At 40.8% G+C, this 21,199-nt stretch overlaps 1 protein-coding gene across 1 annotated transcript in view; it reads right to left on the reverse strand.

Annotated features, from left to right (window-relative positions):
* Positions 1-21,199, reverse strand: part of KMT2C (lysine methyltransferase 2C) — a 193,626-nt gene that overhangs the window by 23,005 nt on the left and 149,422 nt on the right. The window contains 14 exon segments of the mRNA XM_039549549.1: positions 1,247-1,310; positions 1,432-1,510; positions 2,431-2,542; positions 3,597-5,416; positions 6,192-6,517; positions 7,561-9,426; positions 10,051-10,233; positions 12,860-12,933; positions 13,049-13,263; positions 13,520-13,658; positions 15,734-15,853; positions 15,937-15,969; positions 16,153-16,290; positions 17,848-17,952. Of these exon segments, the coding sequence (XP_039405483.1) occupies positions 1,247-1,310; positions 1,432-1,510; positions 2,431-2,542; positions 3,597-5,416; positions 6,192-6,517; positions 7,561-9,426; positions 10,051-10,233; positions 12,860-12,933; positions 13,049-13,263; positions 13,520-13,658; positions 15,734-15,853; positions 15,937-15,969; positions 16,153-16,290; positions 17,848-17,952 (5,274 nt within the window).

Genomic DNA, 21,199 nt, shown 5'->3' on the forward strand with positions numbered 1-21,199 from the left:
TGATGTTTTTCTGGAGGCAAAACAACCATGTCTGATAACACGCGATCTGCACTAAGCACAGAAAGCAAGAGAGAACATGGGTGATGGCGTCATTTGTCTCCTGATCACATTTTCAGTGAGCTGGGACACCAGGAATACAGCACAGACCTTCCTTGTAAAGATCCTTGTTTAACAGGGATACCACACAGCAGCATGATTTCAGTATAACCACATCCTCTTGTGCTCCACTCTGCCACCTTCTACTTTAGCAGTCACTGTGTCAGTGACTGCTTTGACTCTGAACAGCTCAACTAAACCCACTCAGAGTGAGCTACGGCCTCGAGGTGCTTTCAGGGAAAAATTCTGCAGAACTGATCCCACAAACTGAGGGGACGATTGAGAGTAACATGAGCAACATGAAAGTACTGAAATATTAGTGAGTTCCAGGTAAGGGTAACTACTACTGAACTGAGAAACAGGTAAGTGCTCAGAACCCACCACCACCAACCAGAGTAGTGCCGTGCTGAGTGCCATGTGATAATCTTGCCAAAGCTCCTTATTGCACACTCAGTGCTGTTACTCCAGCTTCTGGAAAATGTGAAGGTGTTTACTTCTGTTTCTTATTCATATATATCAAGTGAAGTATTTGTAGTTATAGAACATGGTCTTTCTCTTCCAACATATGCTCAGTTTTAATTTCTGCTAATAAATCTTTCTTATCACAGAGACTAGGATTCACAATTGATCTAGGGCAGCCAGAAATATGGAATGCAAAAAGCTGCTTTCCACAACTGTGCTTCACAGCCAGGCCTGCCTAACCAATGCCTGGAAAACTTTTTCTGGTATTTGTTCAAATGACCATGATGTTGCACAAAACTTTCTGCTTCTGAAATAAAAAACCCCATCGATACAGACAGTTGTTCTCACTGAGCTCAGAATACTGCAACACAACCAAAGACCAGGTTTCTGCTATAGCAGTCTGCCAGTTAATAGATTACTGCTCTCACACAAATCCAAATAATGTCAATTTTCTGTTTCCCTCTTTCCGTATGGTGTTTTGTTGATGACAGCTTCTAGAAAAAAAATATTAACAGCATTTACTATGCACCCCCCTTCATTATCTGGCATCATAATGATGAAATGACTCAATTTTAAAAGGATGATTTTTTTGAGAGACAGGATCCATTTATGGATAGTTCATTTTACAGAAAACAGAACTGTAAAATGAAAAAAACCCCATAAAATAAATTATTAAATATTTACTTACTGACAAAACCAGGACCAAAACTGGGAGGATTAGGTCTAGCAATCTGAGGTGTCAAACTTCCATCCTAGAAATTTCAGTAAAACAGAGACAGACAAGGATATTAAATCACAGTTCAATTAAAATACCCAAAACCTATTTATCATTATTGAACAGTTTTTTTCCAAGCCCATATCAAGTTGCATTACCTGTGTAATTGCCTGTTGCATATGATTTTGGCCTTCACTGGTCTGAGCCCCTGGCACTGGCTGACCCATAAAGGGAAACCTATTGATAAACAGAAAGTGAAATTATAATCTTGAAAACCGGCATTTTAGGAGAGAGACAACCTTCTGTATTATGGCCAACGTAAACAAAGCACCCAAATATTTTTTAGACATTGGCTTGAACTTCTCTACCAAACCTTTTCAACATCTGGAGATACAGACAACATTTTGCCTTTGGTTGAAATTACAGCATTTTACATTATTCAGAGAGATGACGTAAATATGACCTACTGTGCTAGAGCAGTGAAAACACACACAAATCTGTATTTGTATTTAGCTTTCATCATCACCAGCACAGTCAACTGGAGCTGGGTCCATGTCCACGTTGGGTAAGCCATGTATTACCATGGGGCACTGGACAGAGAAAACCTGTTTGAATGGCCACACAGAAAGAACAGGCACAGATCCGCCCTGGCCCATGGACTCCCCAAGTACCCTAAGGACAGTCCTGGTGCAGCCTGCACAGTTCATAGCTCCTTTTGTCCTCAGAAGAGATTTAAGGAGAGGATGGAACTTCCACTCCTTGGGCTGAATCTTAATTATACCCAGCATTAAATGATTTGCTTCAACATGAGGTTCCACTGTTACACTGTCACCCCCAGTTTTCTAGCACAACGTGTGGGAGATGTGTCATTACCTAATTAGGAAGTGGGAAAACAAGAAAGAGCATCAACAGTGAAGCCATGCTGCCCATGTTGGCCTATGACACTACAACTAGAACACAAGTCTGACGCATTTGAGTAACTTTTATAGCTCCTATTGCCACACTTGCTTTATTCCTAGGAGATAATCCTGTGTTAGCATAAAATGCAAACTACATGACAGAGAATTTTTTTTCATTTCCTGCACACAGTTTCCACAAACTCTGTCATTTCCTTTTATTTTTTGTAGTCCTAAAGACTGGTATCAAATGTTGCCTACCTGTTCATGACCATTGGTGGCATCCCCATGTTACTCTGTGCCATGACTTTGTTGATCCCCTTAAGAGCCACCATTTTTGCTTTCATTATGGGATCTGTAATCGCATCAAAATCTGTAAGAGAAAAACAGCAGCAGTGAATCACACAGCTGAAACATTACAAGTTATTAAATAGAAATCACTTGTTTACACTTAGTTCATATGTAAATCTTCAGTAAAACATTAATTGCATTCCTATTTCACATTAATTGTCTTCTCCGCTTTGATATTCCACATTAATAAGCACTTTCATGTACCCTCTAAGAGAAGTTAGTCCAGCAACAGCTGTCCTTGTTTTCAGCCACAACATAAAAACCAAACCAAGTCAGTCTGAGAAGTGCTCTAGACCAAATCTGGCCTATGACCCAACAGATTAATAAATTCTATTTATAGGTTTAAGACTCAGGAAGAAGTTTTTTTGTGATCTCAACTGGCAACTGGCACACCATCACTACTGCACGATGAGAATGGCCTTGATGGTCAATGTAGCTTACACAGTCCTCAAAATAAAGTGTTTCATTAACAACTAAATGATGGTGATGGGTCTTGATTTGAATGCTCAAACTGCTGGGTTATATTAAACAAGCAACCACAGTTCTTCTTAAAATTCTTTTAGTACAAGCGTAATTATTTGTGATGTTTCTGGGCCTTGCCTAGACTGTGTGTTAGTAACAGCTTTTGATAATCCCTTTTCTTGTGACACACCAAATACTGCAAAAAAAGTCATAAAACAACCATAAACATAGAATTGATAGATCAAGTATCAGAAGGTGAGCTAGTGCACTTCATTGCCTAATTCTGTTTACAAAGGAAACATTTGCTCCGTATCTCATGAGAACCTAAAATATAAAGAGAGTATGTGACACAGCTGATGTCTCAAACATTATCAGTAAAACAGAATTACCCTGATCCTGGTAATGACAACAGGAGCCTTGCCACAGAGTTCAGAATTCCACCTACATGCTCAATTTCCATACTCCCTTTGTACCTAATAGGGAGGTTGATTTTTATTATGTCACCTTCAAGCTCTACATATTTACCTGTGTCTTGCAGTGCTGTGGATTATTTAACTATTTACTGCTGCATTTTTAAAACAACTGGAACACAGACAAACACAACACCCACATACCAATATTAGGGAAAAATGGCTCCGAACGCTGGCGAATCATGGCTTGCATCTGTCTCTGCTGCTGCTGCTCCTGCCTCTCCTGATCCAGGAGGTCCTGCAGAAGAAGTGGCTGTTCCTCTAGCAGAAGTGGCCTCTCTCGGTTCTGTTGCTGAGCTAATGGCTGAGGGAGCATCATCTGTTGGGGACCAGAGATGCCACTGGGACCAGGACGGTTTGGTACAGCCACAGTTTGATTAGATGTCTGTCCCGTCCCAAAGTTATGATTAGATGACTGACCCTGAATAAATCCTGGATTTGGTGACCCATGAGAAAAATTATGGTTCATTCGTGGAACCATGGGCAGATTTGAATTCAAAGTGTTTTCCAAGATCTGTCCAGCAGGTGTCATGAGTGTTTGTGGAATACCTGATCCATGGTTCATTTGTGTGGGTGGCAGAGATTGAGATGGAGATCCCAGAGCTCTTGCTTCAGCACTGTCTGAGCTCTCACTAGACAGCAAACTTGAGAGGACTGGGGTGGACCCAGAAATACTGCAGGAACTTACTGCTCCTTGAACAGGCAGCGGAGCAGCTCCCTGAGCATCTGGACTAGGCACAGTTGTATCTTGACTTAGAACAGCAGGAGTTTTGTCAGGGAATTCTGGGTTACCAGGTTGTGCAGGAGCCTTTTCTCCATCCTTTAACTCCACTTCAGCAACCTGTTGAGTACTTGTGGACTCAGTACTTCCATCACCTTTTTCATTTTCGTTCTTCTTTTCCTCCTGAGTGTTTGGGGAAAGTACTTCTGTTTTAATTTCATTTTCTGTAGCTGATTTCTTTGGTGGAGACTGGGTCTCAGCAGGGGCAACAGTTTTATCACCTTGTTCTTTCTGTTTGGGTTCTTCTGCCTTGCCCTGGATATCTAGTTTGTCATCAATGGGGACACTAAGGTCTAGTTCTTCATTAAACATTCCTTTCTTATCCCCCACATCAAGGTCTGGATCTGTGTATGCAATTAAATCAAATTCCCCCGATCTCAGAAGATCATCGAGGTGAGGATCATTGGTTTCCAAATTATCTAGAGTGTCCAGTTCATCTCCTTTCCCATCCTCTGTGTCCAAGTTCAGATTTTCCAAATCCTCATCATCTAAATCCTTGACTTCAACACCATCAAGGTCTTTCACATCCAAATCTTTTACAGCAGGATCATCAGGATCAAGCTTTTCTTCTAGACCATCACTTGGCTGGTTGGGAATCTGCAAGTTTGCAGATTCATCACTTGGTGCAGATGTAGACAAAGATGGTCCTGGGAATGCATCAGCAACTGGCTGACCCAGAGAACGCATTACAAGTGCAGGTGGGTTCTCAGGATTGATTTGATCCTGCTGGGACTGGGACATGTGCTCCAAACCTCCAGACATCTGCAACTGGTTTGGTATTCCTTGAGAATTGTGTCTCAGCGGTTCTGCCTGTCTTGGGCCTGGGAAATCCTGCCTGGGCAGGAACCCGGGGTGCCGCTGGTGCTGAGCTGCTGCCTCCATCACACTAGCAGCAGCAGGATTGAAGGGCAGCCTGGGCCTCCCATCAGGAGCTCTGTGACGCAGCTCGATGAACGCCTGGCCCAGGATGTTATGCTGCTGGACTGGAATTCCCTGCGGGGGAAAATGCTGCGAGATCCCAGAGGTGTTACTGATCTGTGGATTGTTCACTGGCCGGGGCATATCAATAGACAGGGATCTCCTCAGCTGGGGGGGAACTCCAGGGCGCTGCATTGGCTGCTGAGGACCAAGGAAACGTTCCTGACCCGAGGGTGGACCATGGCCACCTCCTGGAAACCCATATCTAAAATAAAGCATGAAAGGCTAAATCATCTTTTTTCTCAGTCTCACATGACTAAATAACTATTCACCAAAATGCTTTACATGATGTATTCATCAAGATATTTAAATAAATGTTTTGACTGAGTATGCTTACATTTAAATGAGCTTTATGACTACAATAAAATAATTGCTTTAATTATGTTTAATAAACAACCTGTTTTCAATTTCAATAATAATAATGGATAGAAAACTGACAGTCAGAAATAACCTAGTAATTAAAATACACGTTAATGCAATTCAGAGTAAAAAAACTCCAGTGTGTGGATTTAGAAATTACTAAAATAAATCCAGATACTGAAAAAAATTAATTTCTGAGATAACAAGGTATGTTGATACTGGTATTCATTTTACATTGCAGCACTCATTGTAAAAATGGCACAGATAGAACCTTGTGTTTGATTACATACACATTAGAAATGAGTTTATTCATTATTAAGACACCAAAAATAAAGTCTGATCTTTTACTTTTTTTTTAGAAATGCCCCAAAGCCTTGGACAACAAGATGTTTCAGGTCAACCAAGTTCGACTACTTCTGCAGTTTCTCCATTCGTATTTCTGAATAATTCCCAACAAAAGAGTGTAAAACACACATTCTAATGTTACAGGAAAACCCACTGCATGTATGGAGTTCAGGAAGGTTACCAGCTCCTGTAGATGATTTTTCATCCTGCCCAAAAAGCCCCCTTTATCTAACTATCCCTGTAATACCCTGGGTTTAAGAGAACCAAGAGCTTACCTCAGACCATGAGGTCTCATGCCCATGGTGTTCATATCTCCTGGAAACTGGGGCCTATTGAACTGCCCATCCCCAGGGAATGGCCCACGCTGGTCCTTTGGGTACATGGAGAACCTTGGCCCACCTGGAGGGACCACAGAGGACCTGATATTCCCAGGATAGGGAGGAGGAGGGCGGTTAAAAATTTGATTTAAGTTGTCTTGCTGCCAATGCTGAAGAGGGGCTGCATGGGGAGGAGCTGCTGCGTCCTGCAAGGCCTTTTCCTGGCGAACCGCATTCTTCTTCTGCTGCTGCTGCTGTAGAATAATCTCACGTAGTTTCTGGCGCTGTTTAAAAGAAAATAAATCATTATGCTTCACACTGCAATTGACATCTTTTGAAGTGTTACACTCTGATAGGTTAAGCCTTTTGGAGGAAAGAAATCCTTCAGTTGTTACAGAAAAATATGATAAACAACCATAATCACCTCAGAAATGAGAAGGGGGGTCAAATGGTGCAAGGTGCTGGTAACACAACCTAAGATCCAGACCTCTTGTTAAAGTGTATGGTGTGATCCCATTCTACCAATTAACATGGCAGCAACTCTCTTTCCCTTCTTCTATTCCAGTAATGCAGGCCCTTTCACCACAGGAGAAGTGCATTCTGAGGGACAAAGGTGACCAGAGGTCCACTGAAGAAAATTCAGCAAGAGGTTTATGCCACAGCTGCAGAATTTACTCTAACCCTGTATGATAAATACCACCAATTTTCCATTAAGTTCACTTCCCATCCCTCCTTCCAAACAAAAGATTGAGCAGCTGTCCACAAGCTGAATGTAATTCCACCTCTCAGCAAGAGCTGTCTGCCAAACATTCACAGACAGAAACCTGGAGTGAATGTGCCTCAAGAAGAGCACTGACCAAGTGAAGGATTCAGCTCAAAACATCGGCCAACTGCAAAATCAGACGTGTGGTCTGAGATCTTTGCCTGTACTCCCTTCTCCAGCCAGTGAACAAGTCACTGACATCAGCTCCACACCTCATTTGTTACAGAATAGAACTAACTGTCCTTTTAAAATGGTTTTTTCCCCTCAGACTGTAGCTAAAAGCACTATTACAGACCAACCATCTACATCTTCCGTGGCTTCAAATATAGACTTTTGCTTCTTTTCTTGGATCTTGTCCAAATTCCTTAAAAATTACTGATGTTTCTATATTCTGTATATTGTGGTTCTATCCAGGAGGACCAAACTAACATACTAAGTAAATTAAGGTAATTATCTTACATGTAGTTATGTTTAATGGCAAGAAACTTCAAGTATTAACAAGAATGGGGGAAATTCTTCTACTTATAGTATTTTAATACAATCAGAATTGAACATTATTCTCACCTGTCTTAACTTCTCAGTATCTCCTTGAGACATATTCATGGTATTCTGTGTATCTGTTACTCCCGTGGTGGGTGCTGGGCCAGGAACTTGGGAAACTTTGGGAAACTGCTGTCCTTGAGAAGTCATCGGAGAATTTCCGGATCCACTGAAGGTGCCCTCAGATCCAGGCCGTGGCTGTTCGGCAGCATCGTGGACCAGCTGACCAGTTCCAAAAGATTCTGGCTGAGGTCTTGGAGTCATTGGTGGTTGATCATATGGGTCACGTGCTGGAGTAGCTGCACCATGGCTAAATGAATCCGTTATTGCAGGTCCTGCAGACCTGGCAGTTTGAGAACATGGATCTGATGGCCTGACAAAAGTGCCCTGCAACCTGCTCTGTGGTGTCTGCAGGAAAGGATCTCTATTTGGTATTAGTCCTGGCCTTGTCATGGCAGGTCTGTTAAAACTCTCAGGAATCCCTGGCCTTGGGGTTGCTGGCTGCTGAGAGTAAGGATCACTGAGAACTGGCCGTGGTGTTCCAGGAGGTTGGGCATATGGATCAGAATGTCTCTGATTTGCTGAGGACTGAGCAAACAGATCTGCAGGCTGAGCGGGTCTTGGTGTAGGTGGCTGCTGCATATATGGATCCACTGTGCTGGGACGAGGAGTTCCTGGGGGCTGGGCGTAAGGATCAGCAACTGGCAGAGGAGTACCTGGAGGCTGGGAGTAAGGGTCCTGAGAAGCTGGCCTTGAAATGGGCCCAGACTGAGGGAAAGAATCACCCTGCTGCCGCACTATCCGCGGCGGATGGGCAAAAGGCTCCTTTATTGCGGGGTGGGGAGTGAGGGGAGGCTGGCTGTAGGGATCATTGGCCTGGTTATGGGAAAAGTTATCCACCGGCCTCGGTGTCAGAGGGGGCCTTTCATAGGGATCAACAGCAACGCGCCGTGGCGTGGCTGGCATGGATGAGTAAGGATCTTGTGGGGACTGAGGAGGGCGCAGAGGAGTTTTGAAAGGTCCAGGGCTCCCATCAACAGGAGCAGGAGTCGGAGTCAATGGAGGCCGTGCATAGGCATCAGCAGAGGTTACTCTCTGTCTCTGAAACGTGTCAGTCCTAGGAGCTGGCTTAGTAAATGGATCACTGCTTCCAGCAGCTAAAGGTACCTTCCCTGACTGCTCCATAACTATGGGTGACCGTGGGACCCCCAATGGTTTGGAGAACTGCTCTGATGGCATGACAGGCCTGGGTGTGTCTGGTGGCTTTGCATAGGGATCGCTGCTACCTGGAGATGAAGAACATGAGTCCCTGACTGGTGAAGGCCTGCTTCCCGACGGCTCCCGAGATATGGATGACTGTGCTGCACAGGAATCTAATGGGGCAATGGTGTTCCTCCTAACAAAGTTCTGGTTAATGGGTGCTGGTCTGGGTGTTCCCACCATTTTAGCATATGGATCCATTGGAGAAGGAGGCCTTGTGTTTGTGGAACCTGGAGAAAACATCTGTTGTGATGATGTCTGAGGAGTCTGAGACTGAGACAGTGAATCGTGTACTGGGATTCGGGTGGGAGTGGGAGGTGGGGCTTGCGGCTTTAGGAACACATCATCTGAGGACGCTGATGTAGGCGTAGCAGGGAGCTGCTGCTTTGTGAACAGATCCTTATGGAATGTCTGTTGTGCAGGAGACATATTTCCATTGCCAGTCTGCGGCGTTAAGGGGCTCTGGATCCCACTGCTGGGTGTGTCTGAGCCAGACTGGTTCAGGAGCTGCTGTGAACTGAACTGCTGCTGCTGCTGTTGCTGCTGCTGTTGCTGCTGCTCATTTTTCACTTGTTCCAGCTTCTGTGTGGCTTCTATTTTGGCCTGCTGCTTACTTTTTTGCCGCATTTGCTGTTTTAAGATTATGAGGAAAAACATTACACTTCTTCTAAGTTTAGGGTATACAAAATCTTTCTAATGACTGAATCTATAATTAAAACTTTAGGACACAACCAATATCAATTACAAACAAATGCAGATTTTAAATGCAATGGGAGCAGAGAGTCCAGCCATTTGTAAAGCTCAATTACCTTGGTAAATGCATCTTGCTTGCCTGGGAATAAGAATTTCCCAGGTTGCCTAAAGAGCATCACTGCTTTCCAACCTTATACTCTGGAGACAAAGGTTACTGACATGCAGCACTGGTGTAGGCTCTGAGAGACACTCAGCCCCATGGGAGGCAGCAGTCTGCAGGACAAGGTTACTGCAATACAGGATATGTAATAAAAACCTACTGCACTAGCCAGCCATGCAGAGAAAGAACAACCTATTTCTATAATACATGGGATTTAAGAGTCAAAATCTATTTTTTTACAAGCAGCTTGTCTTCTGCTAACATCTATTTTCTTCCCAAGCAGAATGGCTGACTTTATACTCTTCTACAAAGAAAGATTCAAATTGATTTTATTACATCAGATTCCGACAACACAATAAAAAGAAGGAAGAAAATAACAAAACGCCCTAAGTGCTACACACCTGTCTGAATTTCCATTCCTGCTCATGCTCCGATTCCCTCTGTTTTAATGGATCTTTAAAGAGGTCGGAGTCGATGCGTGAGCTGGAATCAATGCTATCCTGTTGCTGCTGCCTTTTCATGGAGTCATTTGACATCTGTACTTTATTGATGCGCAAAGCAGTTCTATTATCTCTGGCTTTTTGCTGGAAAAAGAGAAAAAATGCAGTTAGCCTTATTTTCTTCTACTGAGTGTGCACACTGCACACTGTTATTCCTACAAAATCTATCACCAAATTATTTGTACAGCCTGTTTTAATCACACACATCCTTGTAGAAATGACATTATGCACCTCAAAAATAATTCCAAACAGAAAATACTTCACCTCTATAGAAATTCTGTGTTTAACATATATGGAAGGAACTAAGAGGTTACTAGCAATTACTAAATTAGTAAACCTATTAGCAAAGCTTTTCTATACAGGAGAGTGTCTGTTCCAGGCACTGTGCTGTGCCAAGAAATCATTAATCCCACCAGTTTACCTTTCAAATCACATATTGGTGTGGTCTACAATGTGAAGACTGAGCACAGCAGATGATGTTTGGATCAATAAAGGTCCCTAATATGGAGAACATCAACGACAAGAAAAATACAGTCTAGTCCATTAAATGACCTCTAAAGATCTGAGTCTGTTAACAGTTAACAGTATAAACACAGGACATGGGCTTATGGATCAGGAAAAACTGTACAGAGACACAGCAATTCCTCTTCAATGAGGCATTTTACAGCCATAGTGACACTTTAAAGTATCTAATAGAAGTTTCAAAGAGCCTGTTTTACCACCAATCTAGGATGTGATTTCTTTTCTGAACCAAACCCCCACATCCTCTTTTTCACAAATTTATTTGCAGCTGTCAAGTAGGAGTTGACTAGAGGAAAAGGCTTTAATACTTCCCCCCCAGCAATGAAACAGTGACATGGATGAGAGCACCCATGTCACAGCAGCAGAAAAATCACTGTCATTTTCCCCTGTAAGTGATAGGACTGTGCATGCTAAGCAAAAAGCCTATAGTAAAAAAATTACTAACACTCCTCTGCATTTCATTTCAGCCTTTACTCAACGCCTCAGAGTGCAAGTCCCTCAGGAGAGGCACCACAGCAGCTTCTTGTGTGCACAATGCCAGGAACTCCAGCAGGAGCTGCATGGCAGGAGCACAAGAACTGTTCTGAGATGAATTAACCACATCTTGCTTTAATAATAATTACATTATTATGATTAGTATCAGTGTAAAAACTGGTGTGCAGGAGCCTGCACTCTCCTCCTGAACATATGGGAAATAATTTTTGCTCCTGACTTTTGGATACCCATCACAAGGATAAGATCGCATTTTTTAAGAACAATGAAAAATAAAGCAATCAGTAGTAGAAATAATTGTGAAGTGGTAAATGCCACCCATTTAAGTGGGTATTATCTTATAAATAACTACAAAGAAGGAATCACCAAGATTAACTATTCCACAGGCAAGATGACATAAAGCTCCAAAGGTGCTAAAATTGCAACACTGAATAAAAAGCAGAATAACGATGATGCCTCAGTGATACAAAGAAGAAACGAGAGAATTATTCTTTCAAGTGGAAAGGTTTCAGGAAGATCAAGAACTCCACTTCTCACACTTAGTTTGGGATATGATTTATACTCTTAAAAGTTGTCAGAGATAAGGGGAATTTTTAAATTTGGACAGCAGGAGATGAGGGCAGTACTACTAAATTCTGAGTCATCAACATGCAGAGGAATCAAGTTCGATTACTGGTGGGACTATTTGAAAAAAAGGGCAGGTAGGGGAAGGCTAAGAGACCAAAAACTGCAAAATCCACAGAGAGCTGTGAAGTGAGAATGATCATCCAATCGCTGCTATGAAGAAACAAAGACAAGAACCAGGAGAGAATGGAGGTGTGCCAGGAAGTTAAAGAAAAGAACATCTGCCAACAATGGTAGGGAAGGTCCAAAAGAATCAATAATATCGGTTCTGAGATTTGGATGTACACAGGCTTCAACAGAGACGTCCACAAAGCGTAAGGGTCACCCCATTTGAATGGCAGAAGTTCTGCAGGATGGAATCAATGACCATGTAACTCCACACAGCTGCTACAAATATCTGTGTTCACTTGACTCAGATGTGAAGAAGGTGAATTATTTTGGAGAGAGAAATGGAGTCTTTCATGCTCCCCACAAAATGCAAGATATCAGAAGAGTTTCCATCACCAAGCAATACAAGAGAGTAAGCAGAGAAGGGGAACACTAAAGCAGGAACACAAGGAGTAGAAGTAAACAAGGAAAGCAGGGATGCGAGCACTGACACCTCTGGAATTGTTAGTTCAATGGCTGAAAGACTTCAGCAACTCTAATGGGGAAAAAAGAAGAGTCCAGTGAGAGGGGATGATGAAAGGGAGAGGAATCTCACGATCAGTTGCTACTATCCTTCTGAATAAACCAGTGAGATTCTGTGTAGAAACAGACAGAGCCAAGAAGACTTGAGACATGAATCAAATGCAGCTGAGAGGCAGTGGAAGCCACAGATCTTCTCATCACAGCTGATGTCTTTAGGTTGCACAGTACTAATCGAGTTTATTCCAAGAATGACAAACAAAGAATGCAGGTAGAAGTATTCAGATTCAGAGGTCAAATTACAAAGGTACTCTTGGAGTAAGGGAGCTTCCACTAAATCTACAACTTGTGTTATTAAAAACAAAAAAAACCAAAACAACATAATCTTATAAATGAAATATATGTTTGCTGGAAGTATACAAATGCAGGTGGGAATTTTTCTTACCACATAGGGAGCCCTCTCCTGAGAGCTTGCTTTCCTCCATAGTTTAGCAATCTGCTTCACTCTTGTAGCCCAGTCTGCAACCAAAAAATGTGTCAATACACAAGGCTACAATTAGTCTATTTTAGATACTTCCAATCAAGATACACCGATTACTGCAAAATTACCAACGTGATTCAGTAAATCACTCACCTGGAAATTCTTCCTTCAGGTTAGGGAAGTTGATATTTGTATAGAGAACAGGTGCTACAGTTGCCGTTTCACCCAGAGCTTCTTCTTTCTCCCACTTCAGGGTGCTTCTTTGAGCATTGGACATGGTATCGCCTTCACCTTCCAGGGGTGGAGCAGCTGGTGCCCATGAGCTGTTGGGATCACTCACCATTGGACTGAATGCTGGATTCTTATCCCTGACAGAGGAGAAAAGGGGGTTGTTTTACAGATTGCATCAAAAAAACAAAACAAACCCTCAATTAGCAGTACTTATTCTGTTTGCTGTATCAGTAGTGAACATGCTGCAAGAATATACAAGGTTTTGAGGTGGCTTTCAAGAACTAATAATATCACAGTATTAGTAACCAACAACACTGCCCAGTGTTTTTGTTACTCATACTTTATTTTAATGCTAAATACGATAAACATCTTTTATTCCCTATCTGGACTTACCTGGCATCACTGTATGGCTGCTGGGTAATGGGAGAGAAGGTGCCCAGCCCACCTCCAGCAGCCAGGGCCGTGTGAGGGAGATGAGGGTTGGGGCCAATCAGACCATTCATGAGGGGCACTCTTGGAAACGCATTCTCCCCTGGAAATAAGAAGTTTAAATTACTGTTTTAAAGGGTGACTGCTTCTGCAGAGGTGGAACCTTTCACTGAGAAAACAGTGTCTACTCTAATGAAAAACTAATTGCTTCAAAATTTTACAGTGCTGACTTTACATTTTTGGGAAAGATTTTACATCAGTTTTAAATCATTCCCTATAAGCTTAAAGGATTCTTTTCTACTGTATCACATCCCTACACATATTTTTTTTTTCTCATCTAAAAATAAAACTTTTTTTAAAAATGGATTTCCAAAAACTTTGCAGCAGCCCATGCCACACTAGTGCACTTTATATTGAGGTAATACACTTAAAAGCTAATGGTCTTCGTATTTGTTACACCCAGATCCAAGCAGCAAGCCATGGAGAAGGTGGTTTTCAGTCCTTGCAAGATTATCATTAGCCACCTGAATTAAACATCTCCTCTTCTGAGACTCCCGAGCATTGTACCAAAGTAAGCCTCATTATCTACTAACTCCCTAATTTGTAGGCAATGAAACAGATAACTCTACTCAAATGAGCATTAGCATTTTCTAATTAAATGTCCAGTCTAGCAGTACGAAGGCAGAAAATGTTATTTATTTGATTACAGTATTACAAATGTGGCACAGGCGGATTCATTCCAGCAGATGGTATTTGCAGATGTTACTACACAGAATTAACTCTGGCCTTTAGATCCCATCACTTAAGTGGATTGTAACTGTTGCCCCAGTATTTCCTTAAAAGCACAGAAGTAGCTCAGGAATCAGATGCATCTGCAGGATGACACTGTATCATTCTCCCATTTTAGAAGACTCTTTCTGATCTGAAGGTTATATAAGCTATGCAGCAACTGCAGTTGTAAGTAACACAAAATTTAAGAGAATGCACTTTATTATAGCTGGTAAACACAGTAACTGTGAAGCCCTGGCAAACAAACAGAATGGAGAGTCAGGCCTCTGGTTTGCACTGTGTGATCACATCTTGATGAGAAGAGAGCAATAATTTTATTTGAAATTGCTGAAACTTGATGCAAGCTGCCCCATTACTGAAGGATTTATCTCACAGAAACATGTGGATCATTCCACTGTAATAGAACCACATTGTAAATCTAAAACTTTGTCATCATGGCAGTTCCCACAGGGAGGAGCTGAACAATCTTACAGAGCTCAAATACTGGAGTTATCTCCAGGTACTCAAGTAACTGGGAAACAGACACTGGTACCTATATTACCTTTTGCTTTAAATCAACCCATTAGTTACTTTAAACACTGTCCTTTCTAAGAGTTTTTTAAGTCCTTCATTTTTATGAAAATTGATCCAACTAGGAAACAAATCACTTTTCTTCTTATGGTTAATTCACTGGTCAAATCAATTTGCATAGTACTTCTTGTAGTACCACTATAAAGGAATGGGCACTCTTTACATGAGCTCAGGGAAAACCCACTGGAGGTGATGTCTGATGAGAAAAGGAGCACATTCAATTACACTCACACATACTGCTTAAAAAAATAGCTCTACTGGTAACAACAATAAATAAAATCAATCTGTCCCTTGCCTTCAATATAAGAAAGAATATGCTCTATCAAGTCATGATAATTTTAGTAGTAATGAAGAAAAATAAAGTATAATTTCCAAGATAAATTCTAAATTAAGTTAACCTCCTCCCTATTAAGACTAGCTAATACATTAAACTGCATTCTTACAGAAATTAAGACTCAGTAAATCAGTATTACACGGACTCTTGCCTTACCCTTGAGGAGTTACTCAAAAGTAATTAAAGAGTGAAGTCAGGAGAGAACACATGTTTTATCACAGACTAATTTTCAAACCATCAAAGTGTCAGCTAAAATAAAAGCATCGATATGTCAGAAAAATCTCAAATAACTGTCCTTTCTATTAGCAATATTTACATGCATGTTAATCACATACTCCCTTCAGAACAGGTTTAGAATAGTATTTCACAAATTAACAATGGCAGATTCCACAATTTTCACAGCGTAAGGTGTGTCCTACTTCCACATCAGCATCTAAAAGGTGCACAACTCTCCTGCTGCTCACAAAAGCACCAGAGGAACATACCTTGGCTGTGCAAAGACATGAGCTGTGGTGGGGGAGGAGGCTGTGGTAGAGGAGCTGGCTGTGCGGCTGCTGGACTCAACACAGCTGTGAACAAATCTTCAACATCCTTTCCTCCCAGCTCTGAAAAAAAAAACTCTGCATGAGTTGCTGGCATTGCTTGTGAACTGCGTTCCATAAAAGACAAGGAGAATCAGAACACGTACCTGGGATTTTGTACAGTTTGCCAAGAATAGCACCTGGACAAAGTAAAGGCAACAAAGGTTAAGGAATCATCAGAGGAAGCAATAAAAGTAATTGTGCAACCAAGTCCAAACAGGTCTGTTACAATATAGAGATGTGACATTTGTGGGGAAGAAGAAAGAAAATATCATTTCTATTGAAGTTCTCTAGAAGGCCAAAATTAAGGACAAAAAAATTACCATCTGTGACCATTTTGTCTAGTTCTGGACTGAGGATTCCATCCAACTGCTCTTCACTCAGTGGCCGTGAGCTCTGGTTGACATTGGGCTGAGGCAGAGAAGAAGGATCATCAGAGATGGGGCCAATATCCAATCCAGCTGGAGGAAGAAAGAACAGTAAGTCAGACATAAATAGAGAACTTTATTAGTATTGAAAAAAGAGCATAAACCCTGTTTTGTTCCCCTAGAACTGAGCTGTCAACTAAACCACGAGTTTGTATTATTTGAAAGGCAAGGCAAAACAAAACATTGGTTAGAAAACGTAAAAAAACCTTCCCACTCTTTACCTCCAGTTTATTGTATTGTTTGAGGAATGTTAATCAAATATAATGCAACAGGAAGAATGGGAAGTAAGACTACTGAGTTCAGGTTCAGCATGGTTTTGAATGTATAGGTTTCAGTATAGAGTTCCACTTTAACAGTTTTTCACACTTTGAAAAGAATCACACCAGCAGTAAACATGGTTCATCCTCATGTACCTTAAGGTTCACTTCAAATGTTCTTCACTTGAGGTATTACAAAAAATATCTACTGAAATGCTGTGTAGCCAATATAAAAAAAGCTGTAAAAGTTTCTATTTCAAAAACAAATCCTGACTAGTATGGGTTACATCAAAGTGATTTGTTGGCACTAAGAAAACATAATTCACTACATAAATTTCCTACCATCCCTTACAAGTCAATAAATCTCTCAAATGAGAAAAATCTGGGAAAAAAGAACTATATCCCACAGCATTTAAAATATATTTCTGTAATAGATACCAAAACTCCCTGAATTTAAAAATAATGAAATATGCCATTCTACTTATTCTCAACCTTTTATATAGAGTGATGAACCATTATCCAGTGAAAACAAAAGGATTGATGCTGACTGCTTTAATCATGCTTTAGTATACTCACATTGGTAAAAATGCTGTTCATTTACATAATATACCACTATGATAAAAACTACATACTACTACAAGAAGTAATATTTACAGTGGCAGCAAGAAAATGCATGGGTTTGTATCATGGAACACAAAAAACTAAGGAAGGTTTTCAAAAGCTGTAAGCAAAACTCGATGCAGGACTCTTAAAGGCAGAGTGAAGAGTTTAGAGGTTGTGTTAGACTCGAACACCACAGAGTGGAAAATGAAACATGAATCAGTGACACAGCAAAGGAGAAGTAGTTTCTACACATGCAGTTCTTTCAGCTAAAACCACTAGGAAAGAGGGCTACTGCTAACCATGGATCATCCATTGTTTAGATTCTTACCAAATGGGGAGGGTGAGTTCTCAACCTGGAAAGTGCATAAATCAAGACCTACAGGACCCAAACCAGATAAAATGGATGATTACAACACGAAAACAAAAAAAAGAAAAGAAAAAGCTGCATGCTGAAAAAAGCTACGCAGGTATGAGAGACAACGGCAGCTACATTTTATCCTCTCTTAAGCAGCAAAGCAAAGAGCCAAGTAAAAACAAAATGCTGACAAGGTTGGGCATTTTTATGGTAGAATAAACCAAAATTGTTCCAAACCAAGGTATTATTAAGATATGAAAATTGTATCTGAAACGACCTAGAGCATGACCTACAGATACAGTACAACAAATATTTCTATAATAAAGAGGAAAAAAAAGGAAACAATTACTGGAGAGACTCTATGGACATACACACCTGAATGATCTCCAGACTTTACCAAATCATCAGAAAGTATTCCAAGAATATCATCGTCAGTATTTAAGACCTCAGAAAGATCAGCTAAAGGATCATCGGTGCTGCCTGTAGAAGATGCAATAAATAAAATCAACATTTCTACATCACTCTGGTGATGCTCTTGAGCTGCAAACCCAAACACTGATGTACCAGGCTCTAAGGGCCTCCTGGAGTGGGTTAAGCTGCAAGTGTTCCTAGGGTCAGAGACTCTGCTGACCAGCATCCCCTCCCTGCCAGGACTGAGCCATCTGCACGTGCTTACGTTGTCAGTGGTTTTAGAAGTGATAATGTAATCATATAATGTGAAACAAAGACTGGATGATTTCAGGGGAAAAATAATCCCAAAATCTACTCTGAACCTGCAGCCTCTACGACACAAAGGCCCATGAATGTATAAGTCAACAAATGCTTTTTATATAGGACACAGCCCACTGTGTTCTATACATCTAAAAAAAGTGGTTTTTTTAAAAAAAAGGTAGATCAGTTCTTTTACCACCACTCTCCTTCTTAATACAGAAGTGACTAGTTACTACACCCTGATAGGGAAGTGAAATCTAAGCGTAAAAAGCAAGAGTCAATAAATGGAAATTGCAGATGATACTTTTAAGATCAGAAGAAAACCTGAAGGCGTGAGAATGGCCAGAGGTAGAAATGTCATGGTTTTTTGCCATCTAGGAAAAACTGGCCTGGTCTAGCAATAAATTCTTTAATATTAAATAATAAATTCTGGATACTATTATCTTCTTGACCTCCAATTCATTAGAGAGGAATTATTCCAAATGGCCCATCTGGTTTTATTAACTAGTTGTTTTGGACTATTACAGATGTGCAACATTTGCAAAAAATGTTTGACAAACAAATAAAAGCTGAGAAAAATATTTTTCAGTAAAACTGCAGACTGTCATGACTACATGAGCAAACACTGCCAGACCAATGAAATATGATGAGATGGCAAATATAAATTAAACAGAAAAAAGGAGTTAATACAAATCATAAAATATACAACGTGGAAAACAAACACATGGCCAGGTTGAAGACGACCAGAAAGCCAAAGAACACACACATCTCACACATACACAGATATATTTCCCATTGTTTCAAGCCAACTACCCCAGGAGAATACACAGCTTTATTCAGACCCTGGTGCCAAGGATTTACTTCTATCATGAGGCTACTTCCCAAGCTGCTAAGTTTAACAACGAATTACAAGCTCCTTCTGCTGATTTTCAGAGACAAACCTTTTCCCTTCTTCCATTACCAAGTCAAAATGAAAATTACTTTTCTTCACTTGACTATTTTTATTCTTCATTTTTACTTTTGTAATGCAGACAAGGTGAAACCACTCTAATTAAATCAGGTTTTATATTTGCCACTCAACAAGATGGATTAATATGCCAACGCAGATCAGTCCATTTAAACATATGTACAAGATACAGCTCCTACTGATACCAGCAAAACTATCTAAAAGTGCCTCAAAACCACAGCACTCTGCGGGCATAGTTATTTTGTGTACCTGACAAAAAGTACTGTTAAATGTAAGGCTCTCAACAGAACGTAGTTGTTGGGGTTTGGTGGGTTGTTTTTTGGGGGATTTTAAAGTTTGTTTTGGGTTTTTCAGATACTTGTTTCCCTTCTGGCAATTTGGTCTAATTATGCAAGTAACACCAGGCACCACAAGGTGATGTAATTACTTGAGCAGGCTGAAAGATTGATTTTAGCCCTTCACTTTCCTGAATTCCTGCTTGAAGGCAGGTAAGTATCAGGGAGAAAAAAGCCCATGAAGGAAGCACTGGGACTGTATTTGCAGCCTTTAATTCTCCTCTAGTATTTTATGTTACCGGCGCTTTCCTCCATAGCCCTTGTGCTCAGGAACAGTCCCTAAAACTTCAGCTTCTAATTTGAACATAAATATATTGTGTAAGTAGCTGGGAAGAGCTCAGGTGAAAAGATGTAACATTTAAAGATGAAATGTTTACCACCTGTAGCTACAAACTGGCCATGAATAAATTCAGGCTTCAAATTAGAGGGTCTCTAACTATGAAGGCAATCAGATTCCACAGTGGCCTTCAGACGAGATACACTGGAAAAACCATCCTCCTTTCAAAATGGAGTTTGTTAAGACTATAAAAAAAGACTTGAGTGCTGGTGATAGAAGAGGGATGGAGTCTATAACCCATAAAATTCACAGAAGACATCTAATCTAAAGCAAGTTTTTACTTCTTTTCTTCTCTTTTTTTCCTTATTTTAATTCTATGTGTATTAAATATTATCTTGGAAACAACGGAATCACTTGAGTCAGCTGCTTCAGATCACAATCAATAGCTGGTTGACATCTGCAGCCAAACAAATAGCTCAATACTGCTCATTAATTTGACTCTTTTCAGAATGGAGATGAAAGCCAAGACAAAGCAAAAAGGAAAATAATTTGCTTATAATGCTGGATCTCTAAGAGTACAGTTCTAATGCTATCTTGTGATCCTGATCCCTCAAATGCAGTTACTTTTGTTTATTTATGAAATTCTAAAATCATAAAAATGCTTCTCCCAAGGGTTGCAGCCATCCCAAGATGTTTAATCACACAGTAACGTTTCTGGCTATAAAATGTCCCAGCAGCACCTGAACCAGTTGCAGAGACTCAGAAAACTCCTCTCTTTTTGTCTAGGAACAATTTCTTTAGCATTCTCTGGAGACCCCACTTGAACAGATGACTTTTGCAGCACTTCCAGTAAAAAATACAATGAATTTAAGCTATTTCAAACTAAAGGAAAGGTCACATTGCCAGAGCCTTCACAAACACACCTCATCAAGTGGCCTCTCTTCCCTCAGGGACACACAGGTCAGGAAACTCAAGAGAGAGGCAGACAGTCCTCAGAATGCAAGAGATCCAAATCAACAGCTTCAACTTCACCCATGAACAGACAGGGAGACTCATGAGCAAAACTCTGCACTGTGCTCCAGCACTTGGAAGTGATTTTAAGGGTTGCTGCCATTCAGAACAGAGTGCATAGAGTGCCAGGTGTTATAAAAACACAGGAAAGGTGACTTTTCTAACTGAAAATAAAACCAGCAACCGGACAAAAATCAGGGCTGGGAGCCTAAAGCTCACTTCAGTCACATTCTCTAGAAATTAATAGTAAAAACACGATTCCCAAACCCCTCTTCTGTCCAGCTCTGCCAATCCTCATCACTACTGCAATTTTAGCTAGTGAAAGGTTCAGCTACTCTTAACCAAGGTGTGAGAACAAATAAATCACAGAACATGACCCTGAAATGCACTGTCAGTTCAGGAGCAGCCTGAACACTTTGCTGCCCT

Source organism: Corvus cornix, chromosome 2 (genome assembly GCF_000738735.6).
Source record: "Corvus cornix cornix isolate S_Up_H32 chromosome 2, ASM73873v5, whole genome shotgun sequence".
In the NCBI taxonomy this organism is placed as follows: domain Eukaryota; kingdom Metazoa; phylum Chordata; class Aves; order Passeriformes; family Corvidae; genus Corvus; species Corvus cornix.